This window comes from Dreissena polymorpha, chromosome 15 (assembly GCF_020536995.1).
Source record: "Dreissena polymorpha isolate Duluth1 chromosome 15, UMN_Dpol_1.0, whole genome shotgun sequence".
Taxonomy (NCBI): domain Eukaryota; kingdom Metazoa; phylum Mollusca; class Bivalvia; order Myida; family Dreissenidae; genus Dreissena; species Dreissena polymorpha.
The window spans coordinates 20,567,399-20,585,698 of record NC_068369.1 but is presented as its reverse complement, the minus strand read 5'-3'; the positions used below and the strand labels follow the sequence as shown (position 1 = coordinate 20,585,698).

Below are 18,300 nucleotides of genomic sequence, written 5' to 3'. Positions count from 1 at the left end.
ACTAGCATTCAGTGTGACCATTACATAAATCACTAGCATTCAGTTGAACCATTACAAATATTACTAGCATTCAGTTGAACCATTTCAAATATTACTAGCATTCAGTTGTACTATTGCATATATCACTAGCATTCAGTTGGACCATTACAAATATTTCTAGCATTTAGTCGGACCATTACAAAAATTACTAGCAATCAGCCGGACCATTACATATATCACTAGCATTCAGTTGGACCATTGTATTTATCACAAGCATTCAGTTGGACCATTGCATATATCACTACCATTCCGTCGGGTATTTACATATATCACTAGCATTCAGTTGAACAATTACACGTATCACTAGCATTCAGTAGGATAAGTACATACATCACTAGCATTCAGTGGGAAAAGTGCATATACCACTAGCATTCAGTGGGAAAAGTGCATTTACCACTAGCATTGAGTTGGACTATTACATATCACTAGCATTCAGTTTGACAATTACATACATCACTAGCATTCAGATGGATCATAAAATATATCACTAGCATTCAGTAGGACCCTTACCTATATCACTATCAGTAGGAATTTCGTTAATATTAAGTCCAAGCTGTGTGGACATTTATTAAACCACGGATTAGTTTCGTCGAAGAAAGCTATTTCTCTGCGAATTTAGTATAACATCAGACAAATGCCAGTTTTCTTTGCACACGCAAATCCGTGTATGTTTAGTTCGTTTGTCTGTTAGTGCTTTCGTATGTCCGTCCTTGCATGTAAGTCTCAGAGAACGTTAATTATTAACACAGTTGGGTTAATTGGAATCGTTTAGGGACATTTATGTTGAATATGCGGTTGAAGATTTCAAATTAACTTTTGTTTAATGACATTGAACGTGTGTTTCTATAAAAAGCAATCGATTCGCGCTTCTATTCCATGTGTCGACAATGCAAAACAACAAGTGGTCCTTACACCATAACACACATGATATTGATAAGCAAATAATAGTAAAGGTCGACTTGTGGTAAATCGCTTCAACTCGACGCCCGACATTTAAATTGAAAGACGACAACGACCGACGAAGCTTCATAGTCAATCAACGCGCGTCTCAATTTCAATACAGAGTTTTTGTCCTATGCTCTCATATAAAAGCAAGTCACAAAATGTGCTTAAAAGTCAGTCAGTTCCAAAACGGGGGATTAAACCATGTGTTGGCCATAAATTAGTTATCAGAGATGAAACGACGTCGGGTAAAAATAATAATATTCGCGATTTTAGTTAAAGTTTACTGTACACGTGCGCCTATAGTGTGTATTATAAGAGAAAACAGGATAAGTATTGATGCAAAGCATCAAAGGGCGTCGGGAATTTCAGTGTAAAAGGCACTAAATAAAGTTACATGAAACGATTTTTTTCTACTGTAAATATTAATATATTGGCCGATTATTTTAAACAAAATAGAAAAAGACACTGGTATAACTAGTATCTATGATTTTGTATTATATCCACCAAATAACCATTATCTATGATGTTGTGTTATAACCCCCAAATAACCATTATCTATGATAAAAAACAAAAAATGGTTACAATAAAACAGCATATTTATTTAAACTAAAATGTCTACATCAAAACAAAAAGTTAACATAGAACACAAATAAAATAATTTTATTCTACTAGGGCTCGAACCGTGGGCCTCTCACATGTGAAGCGAGCGTGTAACCACTACACTTCGGAACCTCTTAAAAATCACCTTCTAACAAAGATATTAATATGTGACTGTAGTGTAACGGTTATCAATAAAGCAATAAACCGTGTAATCGCTGTCATCTTGTAAAATTAAAGAAAATACGCGTTAACCAAAACTCGAACAGCAAAAGTCTGCGCTATTGTTAGAAAAACCACAATATAAATATATTTTCATTATGTTTTGTTTTTATACAAAACCAGAAAGTTTCACCGGTGAGCGTATTTGCCCAGTCCCTGTGATCTTTTATTATTGCCGAGTTCCTGTGATCAGTTATTAATTAAAAGAATTAGCTTTGCATTGTCGGCAATACATGTTGTAGTAAATGTAATAGGCACAAATGCAGTACTTATTTACGCTCATTTACACCAAAAATCACGACTATGCAAGATATTCTGACAACAAAAATATATACATTGATCCGTAAAATAACTTCTCCTCCCATAAGCGAACAAAAAAAGTATAACATTCGAATAGCCGCACTTCATTGAAGAAAATACGCGTTAACCAAAACTCGAACAGCAAAAGTCTGCGCTATTGTTAGAAAAAAAAACACAAAATAAATATAGTTTGATAATGTTTTGTTTTTATACAAAACCAGAAAGTTTCACCGGTGCGCGAATTTGCCCAGTCCCTGTGATCTTTTATTATTGCCCAGTCTCTGTGATCAGTTATTAATTAAAAGAATTAGCTTTGCATTATTGGCAATAAATGTTGTAGTAAATGTAATAGACACAAATGCAGTACTTATTTACACTAATTTTCACAAAACAATCACCACTATGCAAGATATTCTGACAACAAAAATATTTACATATACATTGATCCGTTAAATAACTTCTCCTCCCATAAGCGAAAAAAAAGAGAATTACATACGAGTCGCCGCACTTCAGTGCGACGCCATTGATATTTCCATCGAATTTCTCGAACGACATGTAAGAAGACAACAGATATGCTGACGGTTTTCCTTCCATAACTTTTTTATCCCGACATCTACGATCTTGAAACAAAACCCCGGCGGAAGCAAACATTGTAAAGCCGTAATCATTTACAAGAAATATAAATAAAAATTGGCATACCGGGTAAAACACTCGCTACTCTTTTACAAAAAAACTACACGAAAACGACGCCATTTCGGAAGTAAGTTCCAACCAAGCTCACTTAAAACCGGTAAGCTCCCGTATACGCATGCCGAAGGGAGATGTCCGAGTAGATCCGACTAATTCAGCTTTTCAAAAAATACCTACATATTGAACCAATAATAGCAGTTAAAAGTGTTTTTTACAAATATAATTTGATTACTTTATTGTAGAATCGATGAAATGTTGCATTACCGGTTTTCAAAATGTTGCATCCCGACCCCAACAATCATCTTTAGAATTGGATTATTAGAATTAAATCTCATTTCACCATTTCCACTTGCAAAAGTCGTATTCGATATATTTTTAAGATAACATGGGTAATAAATGTATGCAAATTATCATGAAATAACATTTTTAAATGTTAAACATAACATCACGACATTGAGCAAACGATAAAATACAATTTGTTTTGATAAATTAAAGACAAATTAATGTCAGAAGTAGTGCTTCGGCTATGGCTTCCCGAGCCATTTTTTCTTCTTTGTCTCTTTTGCTTCAGGTATATCGTCTTCGAAAAGCAGATCTAGCCTGCTGGAGACGGAATTGAAAAAAAAACAAAAAAAACATATATTTATTGGCAAGTTCGGAAGCACGTATTAAAGGACGTGACAATAATAATTGACAAACTAACTTTACGTCCTTTTTAATCGGGACCGAATTTGATGCGTCATTAAAGTTATATTATAGGCATTTTTCATTGTTGAAATGAGCTAAAAAGAAATAACAGGTCAAAAGAGTTACTTAAAATGTGGTAACTGACCAATTATATGCAACTCATCTTGCTACCAGTTTTTTTTTTATAAAAAATATATATAATATTAGATATTTATAGGATCTGGCACGAGTTGTTATATCATACCATATTTTATTAAACGAGTTCAGGAATTTTGTTAGTAAGCGAGCCTTTGGCGAGCTTACTAACGAATTTCCTGGACGAGTTTAATAAAATATGGTATGATATGACAACGAATTTCAGATCTTTTTTAGCACATGCTATGAGCAAATTAAATAAGTATATACGCAAACATAATGATAAATCCCGAATGTTGTTTACATTTCGTGACGTCATTTGACGTTGCAACGTCATTTCAGCAAAATAACAAAAAATGCGATTTGTCGGTAAACTAAATCTAAGCCAATGAAAACGCTTAAAAAATGTTGTATTACACATGTGTAATATAAAAAATATGTAATGGTTGTATTACATGGGAAACAGGGTATAGCATGTGATAAATTACATTACTGTCACAGTCCTCTTAGCCGGGCGGACCTGTCTTTTACTTTGAATCGGTGTTAGTATTCGTGTGTCGTATGTATAGATATCGTTGCAGGAAATTAAAATGATCCGTAAAACACAATTGTGTCTTTGTGTCGTATGATCGAATCTGCACTAAAACTAAGTTTAGATTCACCTCGTACAGCGAATCATTTCTGTCGTCAGTTGTCAAAACGAAAGTAGGGTTGATATTCAAATGCATTATTTTACTCTGTCCGGGATATTGTTTTAGTATGTCGATGATGCAAAAACAAATAGAGGTGTATTTAAAGTGAAAACACCAAAAATAAACAACGGTTGCGATAGACACCTACAAACATAGCATATACTGTTAGATGCGCATAATATCGCTTAAATATACAACTCAAAATATATTACCCTTTTAAACTGTCTAATGTTATTCGATAATTATATAACAGAGTTTTAATGCGCCTGACTCCTTTTAATTAATGTTCTAACATACGAATAGCTAATACCTCAATCTATAACAGTTTTAATCAATTTTATACCGACAATTTGAAATTATTTCCAAATATTCAAAATATGTACACTCTATTAATGCAACCGTTTTTTATTGAGCTTGAAAATATGCAGGGATGTCATAAATACAAACACCCAATTATATCAGGCACGTGCATTGATTAATGATCAACCCAGACAATATTTTGATTTACTTTTTTACCTGTCATCAAAGATATTTTAAGACGGTACTACAATCGGCGATTATAGTCTGAATTGCATAAATATTTCATCGTCTATGATTGATTCGCTTCCTCAAAAGAAAAAAAAATTAGTGCTTACATCGCGAGACGTAATGCATCCAGTTTCACTTTCGGTTTGGTTGGTTTTGTAAACACCGTAAATTCAACTTCAAAAGTGGACAAAAACATGATTAAATGATGTTGGAAAAGAAAATTATTTGAATAAAAGGTCAAAATGCAACACAAATGAACGTTGGCAGTGCTTTTTATATCATAGTTTCGGTATAATGTTTGGTGCTAGTTCAACGCGCATTGTATACAGCCTTATAACAATAGACGGGTCACTTTTTGGTGAATTAAATGGTAATACAAGCCAAGATAGCGACCGAAATACACGAGGTCTACTTACGGATGCGTCCGGAGAAAGTCGATGATTGTGAACGCTGTAGTCTACCAAATTCTTCAGTACCGTAATGGCAGCGGGTCACATAATAGGCGATATGGCGACGGTCAATTTATCGATTTTTGGATTGTCTATAATCAAATGTATGGTCTCGCTGTCCATAATCTCTACTTTTTGAAGGTCTTACTCGTTGTAAAGAGGGTATGGGCCGGGGGTCGGTATATTGTATATTGGATGCACTCTATGGTGATTCGGTCCCATATATATATTACGGACGCATCCGTAAGATAGACCTCGTGTATTTCGGTCGCTATCTTGGCTTGTATTACCATTTAATTCACCAAAAAGTGACCCGTCTATTGTTATAAGGCTGTATACAATGCGCGTTGAACTAGCACGAAACATTATACCGAAACTATGATATAAAAAGCACTGCCAACGTTCATTTTTGTTGCATTTTGACCTTATATATATATATATATATATATATATATATATATATATATATATATATATATATATATATATATATATATATAATATATATATATATATAAACCCATAAAACAGTACAATCAATGCTTTAAAAAATCATAAAAGTATTAAAAAATTAAGCTTGTTTATGCAGTTTACAACGTTTTGAACATAATATGAAACAATGTTTTCTAAAACAAAAACAATTATTGAATTTCCGTGTTTACAAGTTTTTGGGGCTAAGTAAATACTCCTAAAATAAATTAATGATTGTTACTTTTTACTTGTTACTTGGCTTCCAAGTCAGATAAATGCAAATGTCACTGTAACTTAAAATAAAAATACAATGTTCCGGTTGCTGTAAATAATTGTATTTTGCTTTCAACAATTTTGATGAACTATAATTTTAAGCAAGCATGCGCCATTGTTTTGCATTGAATTTGCAGCTAATCAGATCGAAACACCGGTCATTGTTACTTAAAACTGAAAAATGGGATGTTGTTTAAATACGTGACTTTTTAAAAAGAGATTGTACCTTATTTTGTAGTTCATAGCTTTCATGCAGACCTTTATTGAATTTATTAAATGTCTATGGGATTCTGTCGCGTCAAGGCAAACGTCATTTTAAAATAAATACAAACATGTTACGCAGAAATAGTGAGTGTGCATTTACATGCATACCTAGCTGTAGAATTTAATGTGGGCCAGTTGGGTATATGTCAATGGTTCTATAACTAAAGAAAACATAGAGGTCGCAGTAGTGTAGTGGAAAACGTGTCCGCCTAGCGATCGGGAGGTAACGGGTTCGATCCCAACTGTGGGAGCGTTCTTTAGATTTCCCCTATAGACACCTAGTACTGGTTCTAGTCCAAGGAAACGGACTCGAGAGCGTTTTAAATAAGCATGAGGTTTTCTATGCAATCAAGCTATACTTAATAAGTTAAAACCAATAGCGTTTTTTGCGTAAACGGTTATGATTAAGATATTGTGCCCAAATTGTGTGAATTTATATTTTATAAACAAGGTTTATAAATATATCTTAATTAATTGTTTTATTTCAAAGATGGCCCACAGTCGACTACCCTCACACCATCAATCCTATCCTACCGTTTGAATGAGAATCAGCTACTGAATGACATCACCTGCTCTGCCACATGCTACCCAGTATGTACGTTCACATGGGCAAAGTCTGGCGAAGGCACAATCAACACAACTTATGGTGTGCTTTCAATTAGAAATATACACAGAACACAGGCTGGTACTTACTGGTGTTCTGCGATGAATGAAGCAGGCTCCTCCACTAGCCAGAATGTAATCATCAATGTTAATTGTAAGTATATTATATAAGCTATATGCAATATAATTTAATTACGTGAAAACATTGTGTCAATTTATTGAATACATGGTATTCGTTGTTTGCTTAAGCTCTAATTTGTGAAGGAAAAATAAAAAAAATGAGTTTATTTACCAGAAATAATCATATAACTCGAATATGTTTATACCACATAGTTTAACATATTACAGATGGTCCTGACTCGATGACACTGTCTCCAGCTAACAACTTTTACACGGTGAATGAGAATCAGCGCACAAATAATATCATCTGTTCTGCCAGTTGTTATCCTTTATGCACGTATTCGTTGACAAAGGCTGAAGCTGGTACAGTTAGCAATTACGAATTATTGTTACTGGGAATAGTGAACAGATTAGAGGCGGGTACTTATTGGTGTACAGCGTCGAATGCAGCACGCTATGCCAATAGCGAGAACGTGACAGTCCAGAATGTATGTACGTTGAAATATTTTTAAATTGACTTGTGGGCGCATATGCTTTTTCTTCATGTTCACAATTATATGCTAATTGTGCTCCTATTTTTCATTTACTTAGTTTTGTTTATTTTATAGATGGTCCTGATACAGTGGTGTTGTCTCCATCTACTGCATCATACTCGCTGAATGAAAATTCATCAATGCATAACACTACCTGTTTTGCTGATTGTTTCCCTGCCTGTACGTACACATGGACACAATCTGAAGAAGAAATAGGCAGCAAAACGTATGGTGTGCTATCTCTGGGAACTTTACAGAGACATGAAACAGGCATTTACATTTGCATTGCAAAGAATCCAAGGTCTGCCGTCACAGCCAACAGTCAGACAGTTGCGGTAAAGATCAGATGTAAGTTGTTCCATTCATAGTTCTGTTGTACTGTTTTGTTGCTATTTATTTTATTATTGTATAGACCTTTCGACAGGATTGTTTTTCTATAAGCATTCATGATTGATTTTGGCATTATTATATTAATAAGAGAAAAATGAAAGAATTGTCAATTTTCCTTACCATGTTTGAAAATTTGGATAAAGAAATAAGCTAGTATAAGATCACATCTATGTATTCCACTTAGTACAGTTGACTGCATGGATTTTGTTTGAAGTTAGAAACATGCACATGGTAAGTTATCTTCTGTAATGGGTTGTTGATTTACAACATTTGACATGCTTTTTCGCTTGATGTCACTATAATTGACCAATGTTCAAGAAATTTCATTTTACAAATGCTATATCGTTTTGGAACTGGAACTGTCCATATACCCAAGAAATTATTAAATTTGTTGTTGATATTGTTCGTAGAAGTAGACCAAGCATACATATTCCCATTACATGTCAGGATCTAGTACTTGGAATTATTAATCCAAAAATGAATGATTTAAATATAGTTTGCCTAGAGCTTAAACGGTATATCTTTCATTGTCAAAGAAAAAACAGAATCCCCTCAAAGTACGGACTTGTAAACAGAATGAAACAAACTTTTGAAATTTACAAAAGCACAATTAAATCAGATGAAGAATTAAAAATATGGTCCCTTGTGAAAATATTTACTGACATCACATATAATGACATAACTAACCATAACACATAATTCAACTAATACATATGAATTTGTTTTGTTGTTCTTGTAAACTCTGCATTATCAGCTTGCGTATATAATGCAATTCAGCACCCATACTAATTTTTTTTTTTTTTTTTCTAATGTGCAATTTTTTATGTTAAATGATATGTACATACTTATATTCAACACTAATTTAGTTTGTATTGAACAAACTAGTGTATGTTGTTGTTGTTACATACTTGTACTATAACTCAATTATAATTGTATATGAATGTATGTTTGAATTTAATTACCAAATTGCTATACATGAACTACTTTGTTATATGAAATTCATAATGTATGTAATATTCTACGGAGTGAATAAAATTTTGCAGGTAAAAAAAAAAAAAAAAAAAAAAAAAAAAAAAAAAAAAAAAAAAAAAAATTTTACAAATGCTATATCGTTTTTTTACACTTTCATTTACAAACAAGAACATATTTATACACACTACATACATTGTCGTGCATATACAAGCAGAAGAAGGGGGTACATTGTTCTACCTAGGAATACACAATTGGTTCTTTGTGTAAAACAATATTCTGTTGGTTTACATGATGCAAATGAAAAAAAATGTGCATTTGCAATAAGATAAACTGTTACGGCGGAGTTTCTGTTTTGGGATTAAAACACAATACATAAATACGATAGGATGATAAGGCACGATAATGGATTGTGTGTTAATTATTTATCAGTTCTTTTAGAAGGAATATAAACTTAGAAAATAACTGATGCTTGGTATCACTTGTTTGGAAATGTATTTTCAATATTAATTGACCGTCCATTAGAATACTTCACATTTTATATACGCTTTGTAGATTGTGATGCAGATTTCACTTTAAGTTTTATTTCACTCATTATATGCTGCGTATTGTGTTTTGATACATACACTTAAGTATGTACCCTAACATAAACATGGTTAATATTTGTCCAAAATTGGGTGGCAAAATGGCGTTCCAATAAAAGGTTTTCGATTGTTTGTACTTCCTGGCACAATAAGCAGCATATGGACATTTGAATCCACTATTATTTCGTGTAAAGTAAAAAATATACTAAGTGCCAGTAAATTGTTTAGTTTAACATTATTTTCAAACACTTGTTTCGATAAGAGTAAGTGGAACGTTTTGTTATTAGTACAAACCTTATATGTATATTGCTTTGGTCATTCCGGTCAAGTATTTTGTCGTTAGTGTATTAGGTTTTGTATTTAAGTTTAAGTTAATCGATGAATCTTATTTCAGTGTTTCCTTTCATTGTGTAGGTATGGCAAATTTAATGATATTTGTTTCTGCTAACCAGTTTTGTTTACATTTAAGTTTGTATAAGTTATCAGCTTCTGAGACATGATCTTTGTTATAATGTCGTTAATGTGTAGTATTCCTGATTCGATCCAGTTTCATTTCCCATTGTATATAATGCACCTTTTTCCCCCAAATATTAGGGATTTTATATAAAGAAAGGTTTTTGTTTTTTATTGTTTAATTCATGTAGTATAAAATGAGATCTGTATATAAAGTGGACTTTGTCTTTTGAAACAAGGCAATGTTTTAAACAAATCTAAATTCATTTTTAAGATAAAAAGGTAATTTCCAGAGTGGTGTAAAACTAATTTTGGAATAATTTTCCAATTTGCTTAGTCTTCATGAAATTATATTTTAATCCACTTAATGTTTTAGCAAGTTTGAAGGTTATGCATTTCTATACCACCTTTCCTGTTTTCATTATATTGATCGCTTTACCTTTTAGTATTTTTTTATATTCCATAAACACTTGTTAAGAATTGAGTTGATTTATGATGTATTTTGTTGATTGAGTTGCATTTAGATTTACCGATTAATATGCACTATGTTTGAGTTTCGTTAAGTTTAAAACCTGACACATCTCCAAATGTATCGACTATTTTAGTCCTTTCGGCGTGTCATATGTGATTTTAGGATAAATGAACTTGTTACGTCTGCTAGTTGTGTAAATTGTATTTGCTTATTTGTGTGTGTGTTATGTGTACAATTTGGATGTCATCACTTGGTCGTATGTAATTTAGAAATACCTCAGCTTCAATAATGAATAATTGAGGTGATAGTGGACTCTTTGTCTGATTTCCCTATACACTTTAAAAATATTTAAAGAAATATTAAATTCAGCCGTTGATTGTAATTGACGAGCTTCTAAAAGTGTATGAGATCTTTACCCAATTGATGAAATTTAAAACCAAACCTTCTTAGTGTCTCTACCATAAGATTCCATGTTATGTAAAAATCTTTTTTGAAGTCTAAAATTATTATTGCACCATCTATGTCAAACATCATAGCATAATATCATTGTGAATCTAACGTATATTGACTCCAATATTTAAAAAAAAATAAAACCGTGTTGATCCAAATTGATTATTTTTGGTAATACTTTCTGCAGACGTTGTGCTAGTTCTTTCGCTATAGGTTTGTAATCCGTGTTCAGTAACGATATAGGGCGCTAGGTTTTCAGGTTTTCTGGATCGCCTTTTTGTAGAGTAATAAGAACAGATGCGGTAACAACGTGATAGTCAAGATGCATTGCAGATAAAACGAAGTGGTGATAGTTTTTCCAAAATGGTTTATACAATTAGACACTAAGTCCGTATACACCCTTGCCTTTATTTAGCTTCATTGAGTTTAAAAGCATATGTCAGTTCATTTAATGACATATTTCCTTAAAAAGGGTTATCTTTAATGTCCGATAATATGTTTTTGAAGAACGAGTTGTTTAAACAAGATTATATTTCCTGACTATTGGCAGCGCATGGTTTATACAGTGTTTAACATATTTGATCTTCATATTTGAAAATGTCATCTGCATGTTGATGTGTTTTCAGTTTGCAAAGAGGATATAGGTTTTTGTTGTGTGGCAAATTATGTATAAATAGAATATATGTTTCGTTCGCCTTCTTCTATACATTGCTTTGTAGATCTTTTACGTGTGCCAGTCGCTTTAAGGTCGTATAATTGTTTTATTTTGTTATCAAGTTAACTTTTAGTCGCATTATCAGTGTGGTAATGCGAGTTGTAAATGAGCATATTATCGTGTTCTCGAGGAGTACCAATTTGTCGTGACATTTGCGTACGTTTGATTTGAAATAATGAATTGAAGCAAGTTAAACTTCATGTTTGCAAATTACCCAATTATACGATTGTACTATTTAATATATTTAAAATAGTGTAATTTTCGAGTATTGTTTTTATCTATACAATGAAGTCTGTATGAGATATAAATGAATTACAATTAATGACAATAATCCAGAATCCTATAGTACATGTTAGTTCAAGTTAAATTGTAATAGTCATGTGATCCGTTCTGTGGATTATTTTTGGTCTTATATCTGTTGAGTATACAACTTGCACAACATTCTAATCTATAAGCCAAAAACCGATGCGATTCTTTTCGGTTTTGTTTTTTCTTCTCCATGTGAAATTAAGTTTTTAATGATCATTTACGCGCCCCATATATGTCAATTTATTATTTTTAGTATGTTTTTCAATGCGTGTGAGTGTCACTTTAGGTTATTTTAGTTTTTTTTATATAGTTTTCCTGTCTCTTTGTTAATTTATTTCGTTCAAGTCTCCGCTTAACACCTTTACACATTGTGTATTTTGTATTGATAATTTAGATTATGTATCAATGCAGACCTTTCGCGTTTGTTAACTCATGTTATTATATATTTTGTTTTAATATCGATACATGAAACCATTTCTGCCATGCGTATCTCTTCTTATGTTAAGGATTTACAATTGTAATTGTTATGGAAATACAAATCATTTTACTCTTTCGTTCACCGTATAAATGATACATGCCTCAGTCTATAAAAAAACTTGAATAAAAGGACTGTTTCAATCAGGTGAACAATATTTCTTTTGTAAAAATGCAATGTCCGTATTTTGTATAGTAGGTATTGGTTAACACTGGCACGTTTTGTGCTGTTTCTTAAGCCGTGGGCATGAAGAGAAACAATTAGTAAAACTGGTGGTGCACTCATTTTAAGAAATATTGGTCTTATTCAAGCTGCAGTTAAATCCACTATGACAAATAAATACAGTACATTGAAGATAACTGGGTAAAAGTTGCCTGTATATCGGTAGACATAGTAAAATAAAAAGCATGATATTTTCAAAAGAAAAGTAATGGGCAGCGCATACCTGACAAATCAGCTCTAAAATTGTAAAGGTAGAGATCTACATGGTGTTATTCCAAATATATATTTTTTAAGAGTTCTCAAGTAATACTTTTTTATGTATACTAGCATAACAATCGACAATCGTTTATTCCCATGAAGTGTTCATAGCATTTTGAGATGCATGAAAGCACGTTAAAGTCATTGAAATGATGTCTGCTTTTAGGAATTTATCACGAATAAACCATGTATGCCTATACAAATAATACGTTTATTTGGGGTCGTACGCATTCTTTACCCGCTTTAAACAGAAGTGGAACCGGACGCGCTTAACGTAAAATATTTTGTTTTTAATTTGAACAGTAGTCATTTAAGATAAAATCGTCAAGCAACAAGAAAATGTTGGTATAAACATTTTGCAAGTTTGTTTAAGACCAAGCTTTCACAGCCCTTTAGACGAGCACTTTAAGTCTTTGAGGTCCATCAGGTGTTATATATTTGTCGGATTATTCGCTCAAAGCGCAATCACATTATGAATGCAAAACAAATGTTACCTGCGTGATATAATTTAGGACTAAATAAGTAGTATCATGAAATAAAGTATCATGTTTCTTTTATATTTTAAAAATAGTGTATATATTTAGGTTCATACTAAAAATAAATAACTTTTATTCCAAAAAGTAAAAATAACAACGGTACAATTATTGTACCACGAGGCTAAGCGATTATCACGTGGTTTGCTATGAAGGCAGGGATTTGATCCAGCTATGCTGGTTTCAGTCAAATCTCTGCGCGCAGATTGAAAAAATGTGTATATGTTAAGTTAACGCAGACAATTAGGAAAACACACAAGCAACAACATGTTTAAGAAATTGTTTGATGAACTATTGGCAATTAAATGATATCGCAATATATCAACATATAACTGATACTCGGTTCATATAATGCATTAGCTTTTTACGTAAAATAGTAAGTTTTACTGATACATAAATAGTCGACAAAAATGACGAGTAAATTATTGTATTTCACAGACGGCCCTGACTCGTTGACCATGTCACCATCTTCTATCAGCTACACTATGATTGAAGGGGAATCTATGAATAATATCATCTGCTCGGCCACCTGTTATCCAGAACAGTGCACTTTTATATGGACAAAGTCGGGTGTTGAAACTTCAATCAGCAACACTGGTGTTTTGTCACTGGGATCTCTTCAAAGAAGGGACGCAGGCATCTACACGTGTACTGTAAGGAATCCTGGATCCAATGCCACAGCCTCAAGCCAAGGCATTGAAGTCCTAGTAAGATGTATGTTGAAAGAATGCTATATATATATTCTCTGTGGTGTAGTTTCTATCGTTTTGATGTAATTATCAAATGAACATATAAGTTATCAAAATAATGTAGTAATGGTTAAATTTTAGTGTTTTTCAGTTATGGTCGGTCGGTAGTCGTTTTAGTATGTTAAGTCGGAGTTCGTACCGGCTTTGAAAAGTCATTAAACAAGTTAACTCTTTAAAGATAATTAAATACATCCTTGTTGAGGTTGAAAGATGATAACCATTATTTTTATAGGACAGGCATGTGTAGATGTGTACAGATTTTGTCTATTTCAAGGTTAGATTTTGAAAAAAGGTAGATCAGACATATGCTTTTCACTTTTGTTTTCTATCTTGTTTAGCTACAGGAAGAAATGTTTGTTTGATGACGGTTATGTTATAGCATTATATATCAGAGATGATATTTGTAATTGTCAATTATATTGTAATCTATTAAGCCAATGTGAAAATCTGTGTTTCTACTTTTAACTTTTACCTTTTATATACGTGGATTAAACTTGTCATCATTATCACTGTCTATCAGTCTGTAGGTCAGTATGTGTGTCTGTCCTAATATAATCCTGTTGACGTATTCTAATATTTATATTTAATAGTTACCAGTTATTCCTTAATAAGCAAAACATCTTTAGTAGAGGGGGGTTAGTAACCATTTATAAATCAAAATCGAAAAAGACAAACAGAGGGGTTCCGGTAAATAACATGAATTTGCACCCAGTCTGTGCTTGATAACGAGCATTTTATGCAAATCAGGTCAGTGTATCCAAACATAGTTAAAGGGTTTTTCGATCAATGACTCAAATTAAAATTGAGATATTGTGCTCACCTAGTTTTGACCTTGTTTGTTATTTTATTTGGGATCAGTAAAGTCAACTTAGTTTTATGTGTTCAACAAGTTACTTATGGGGTCACACTCATTTTTTCAGACTGCAACGCAAGCGCAAATCAACAATCACTTTCCCAGGTTGGGCCCATTGTCGGTGGAGTTGTTCCAGGGATTTTGCTTGTTTGCTTAATAGGGATTCTGGTTTTCTGACGGCTTACACACCGTATTCACTTCACGAAAAAAGGTTTGTTTAAATATCCTACAATATGCTTTTGATAAATGTATGCGTCCTGTATACGGTCGTTTCGTTGTTTATTTGTGCATGTAGTTTAAATCATTCTAAGTTTGCGTTTATATTAGTCATTTACTTTAACTAATACAATTGTTTATTTATTACATGTAAAAGGTAAAGAATGCCATGCAGCAGTTTACGAAACTCTTCGCAAGAGTACAGAAATAACAAACCGTGAGTAAACTGCTTGTAATGTGGATGCTTTAATTTAAAGAGATTATAAACATACCTTAACAGTTTTAATTATAAGCATGTATTTTAAAAGGGTCGGTATCAATAAATGTTGTATGTCGCTTGTTGGGCAATTCATACTTTTTTTAATGTACTATTTCTTGTAAACATTATTTTCAAAAACATACATTTTTTTGCATTGATAACATGCATTATAACAAATATCCGCTATGTAAGAGTTAGTTCTTTGCAGGTATCTTCGAAGAATTGTCATCTACTTCAACGTATGTATTGTTTAATAATTCATAAAATAGTATTTATACAAATCATGATAACTTTTAATTATGAGTGAACATGTCTTTATATTTGACACCGACTGAATTGCAAAACCACGAAGGAAAAGTTAGACCATTAGTATGTCTTTAAGTTTATGTAATTCGTTTATTTCTTAATCAGAGTGGTGCTGTTTTATGAATGTATTATGTATGTTTGCAAAAACCAACCAACGGGTAAAAGATTATTTGTATATGTAAATAAAGTATTTCTAATAGCATAAATAAAAACGATTTAAAATATCAATTTTATAATGACCAGAGAAAGGTGTAATTCCTATGTGTATGTTTAAAAAAAAGTTTATTTATTTTCAATAATAAGCACCGAAACACCCGTCACAGACCAAATCGATAACGTCTCAAGGGCTAACTACAAGGCTATAAGTGAGTATATATTAAATATACAATCATTACATATTTGATTGTCTATACCAACATACTTGCCATATATATAAATAACTAATAATGATTATTATATGTTTGATTTTGCCTGTACATACGTGAAGTGATATTTTAAAAACGAAATAATACGCAACATCATTCATACAAATCGTATTACGTTTAAGAAATTTATTTGTATAATAACATACGGAATGTATCGTATTACACGTCATTACAACATGCTTCATTATTTGCGATCCTAGTTAGAACTACTTTCTATGTTTCAAGCACCTGACCAAAGGTAAGTTCATTGCTTACCACATTTATTTTTAAATTGTATTATATAATAAACGACTAAGTAACGTAAGTAATTTTATCCTGATAGTTTTACTGTCAGGTTTTGAGATACGAATAACATGTTTATTGCAACGTATTGTCCGATATTGTATATTAATTTTGTTTCTACGCAAGGCCATTTAATAATAAATTTCATTAATCTGGAAAAGTATGTTTGTTCCAATACATAAAATATGGAAACTTCAATTCAATATATTTTTTATAATATGTCTGAGAGATTTGCTTGCAATACTTTACATACTATCGATAACCTCTTCTTTTTCTTTCTTAACGTGTCTATAAATATTTTAGATCAATTGGTGTATACACGTCACTTCAAGACCAAACGTCTCGTGACAAAAAAATTGCACAAAGAAGGGCATTATGGACAAATGACAAAGAGCTGCAAGGTAAATTTAATTCAGTTTTGTATAAAACAAAAATGTGTGTTGACGTTAATCTCTATGAATGGCATGTTCATGTTTTGTAAAAGTGAAATGTATGAACATATGTGAAATTTAAGTAAGTATTAAAACATTATCGTGCATATATATTTTACTTGTAAGTGTTTCCCATCGTCTATTAAAGATCCTTTATTTCTTTTAATATAAGGGAATATAAATCGTAATAATTGTGTGAAATGCATGAAACAATTGTATGTTTTCTATTGAATAAGTCATTTTAATAACAAATAAGTTAACCCTGTTGATAAATCATTTAAACCGTTTTCGTGTTTAGGAGAGTCAGCGTATCAGAATCTTAAACAGACTTAATTTGAAGGAGGATTTTTACATTCTTTCGACATAAGCAGTCTCCCGTGACTGAACATGTATGATGACGTGAATGTTTGATACAACGACATGGATTTAAAAATGTTTGAATCATTTATCAGACATTCTGAGCAATAACATATTGACGTATTGATACGTTGATATTCTTATTGGTTTACCATGAACAAAAGTTTGAATTTTAAAAGAAATACGATGATTTGTATAAGCGTTATATTTAACTATAACAATATATTAACCGCATGTTAGTTCACATGTGTTATGTAAATACAGATATTCCTTTGAAAAATTAAATCCGCAATATGTCACGTTTTTCTTAGGCAAAATGTACTTAATGTTTGTTCATTAATCGTTCGAGTTATACAGTTGTTAACCCATTTATATCGTGTAATTGCTATTTGATGTATTGATTCATAGTAATGAAATACCTAGCTTAAATCAACTTTGTACCTTCTTTATTGTATGTAAGAACGTGTGTATGTATTTTTGTATGTACATGTATTTTTGAATAATTGTATTTTTATCGGACTGCTTTAAATAGAATATATGCATGCATATTATTCAAACTTTCATTTCAATTAGCGTCTAAATGAGCCTTTGCAGGCATTTACAACATGTAAGCGTATGACATGTGAACAAATCTAAATAATTCGCAAATTATTCTTCCTCGTTTACTGCGCAATGTCGAGAGCTACATATTTGTTACCCTCGAAATTAGATGTTTTGATTTAATGTTAATTGGTGACTTTAAATGTCAGGAGAATAAAAAGTTGATACCAATAATTATTCTACATTAATCTGACTTTAAACTGCTTTATTAAATTTCAACTAAATACTAAATATAGTTTAAATGCGATTCATGTCACTGTTCATCATAGAAAATGAGATTGTGACGCAAACTGGATATTGTTATCAGCTATTGCGACGCATATCAAACAATCTCATAAAAATTAAGATCAACATTAACTTTTTAAAATTTATTTTGACATTTTTTTAGTTTAAACATAATTGTGTGATTGAAATTTTTGCCAAACTGCAAACACTTCATGTTTT

The 18,300-nt window shown here is 31.8% G+C and overlaps 1 protein-coding gene across 1 annotated transcript; it reads left to right on the top strand.

The window, feature by feature from the left end:
• Positions 1-7,629: 7,629 nt before the first annotated feature.
• LOC127860746 (carcinoembryonic antigen-related cell adhesion molecule 1-like) lies at positions 7,630-15,636 on the top strand. Its single transcript, XM_052399030.1, has 4 exons — positions 7,630-7,896; positions 13,817-14,092; positions 15,048-15,191; positions 15,354-15,636. Exons 1-3 carry the CDS (start codon positions 7,689-7,691, stop codon positions 15,155-15,157), a joined length of 594 nt encoding a protein of 197 aa, XP_052254990.1. The 5' UTR covers positions 7,630-7,688; the 3' UTR covers positions 15,158-15,191; positions 15,354-15,636.
• The last annotated feature ends 2,664 nt before the right edge of the window (positions 15,637-18,300 follow it).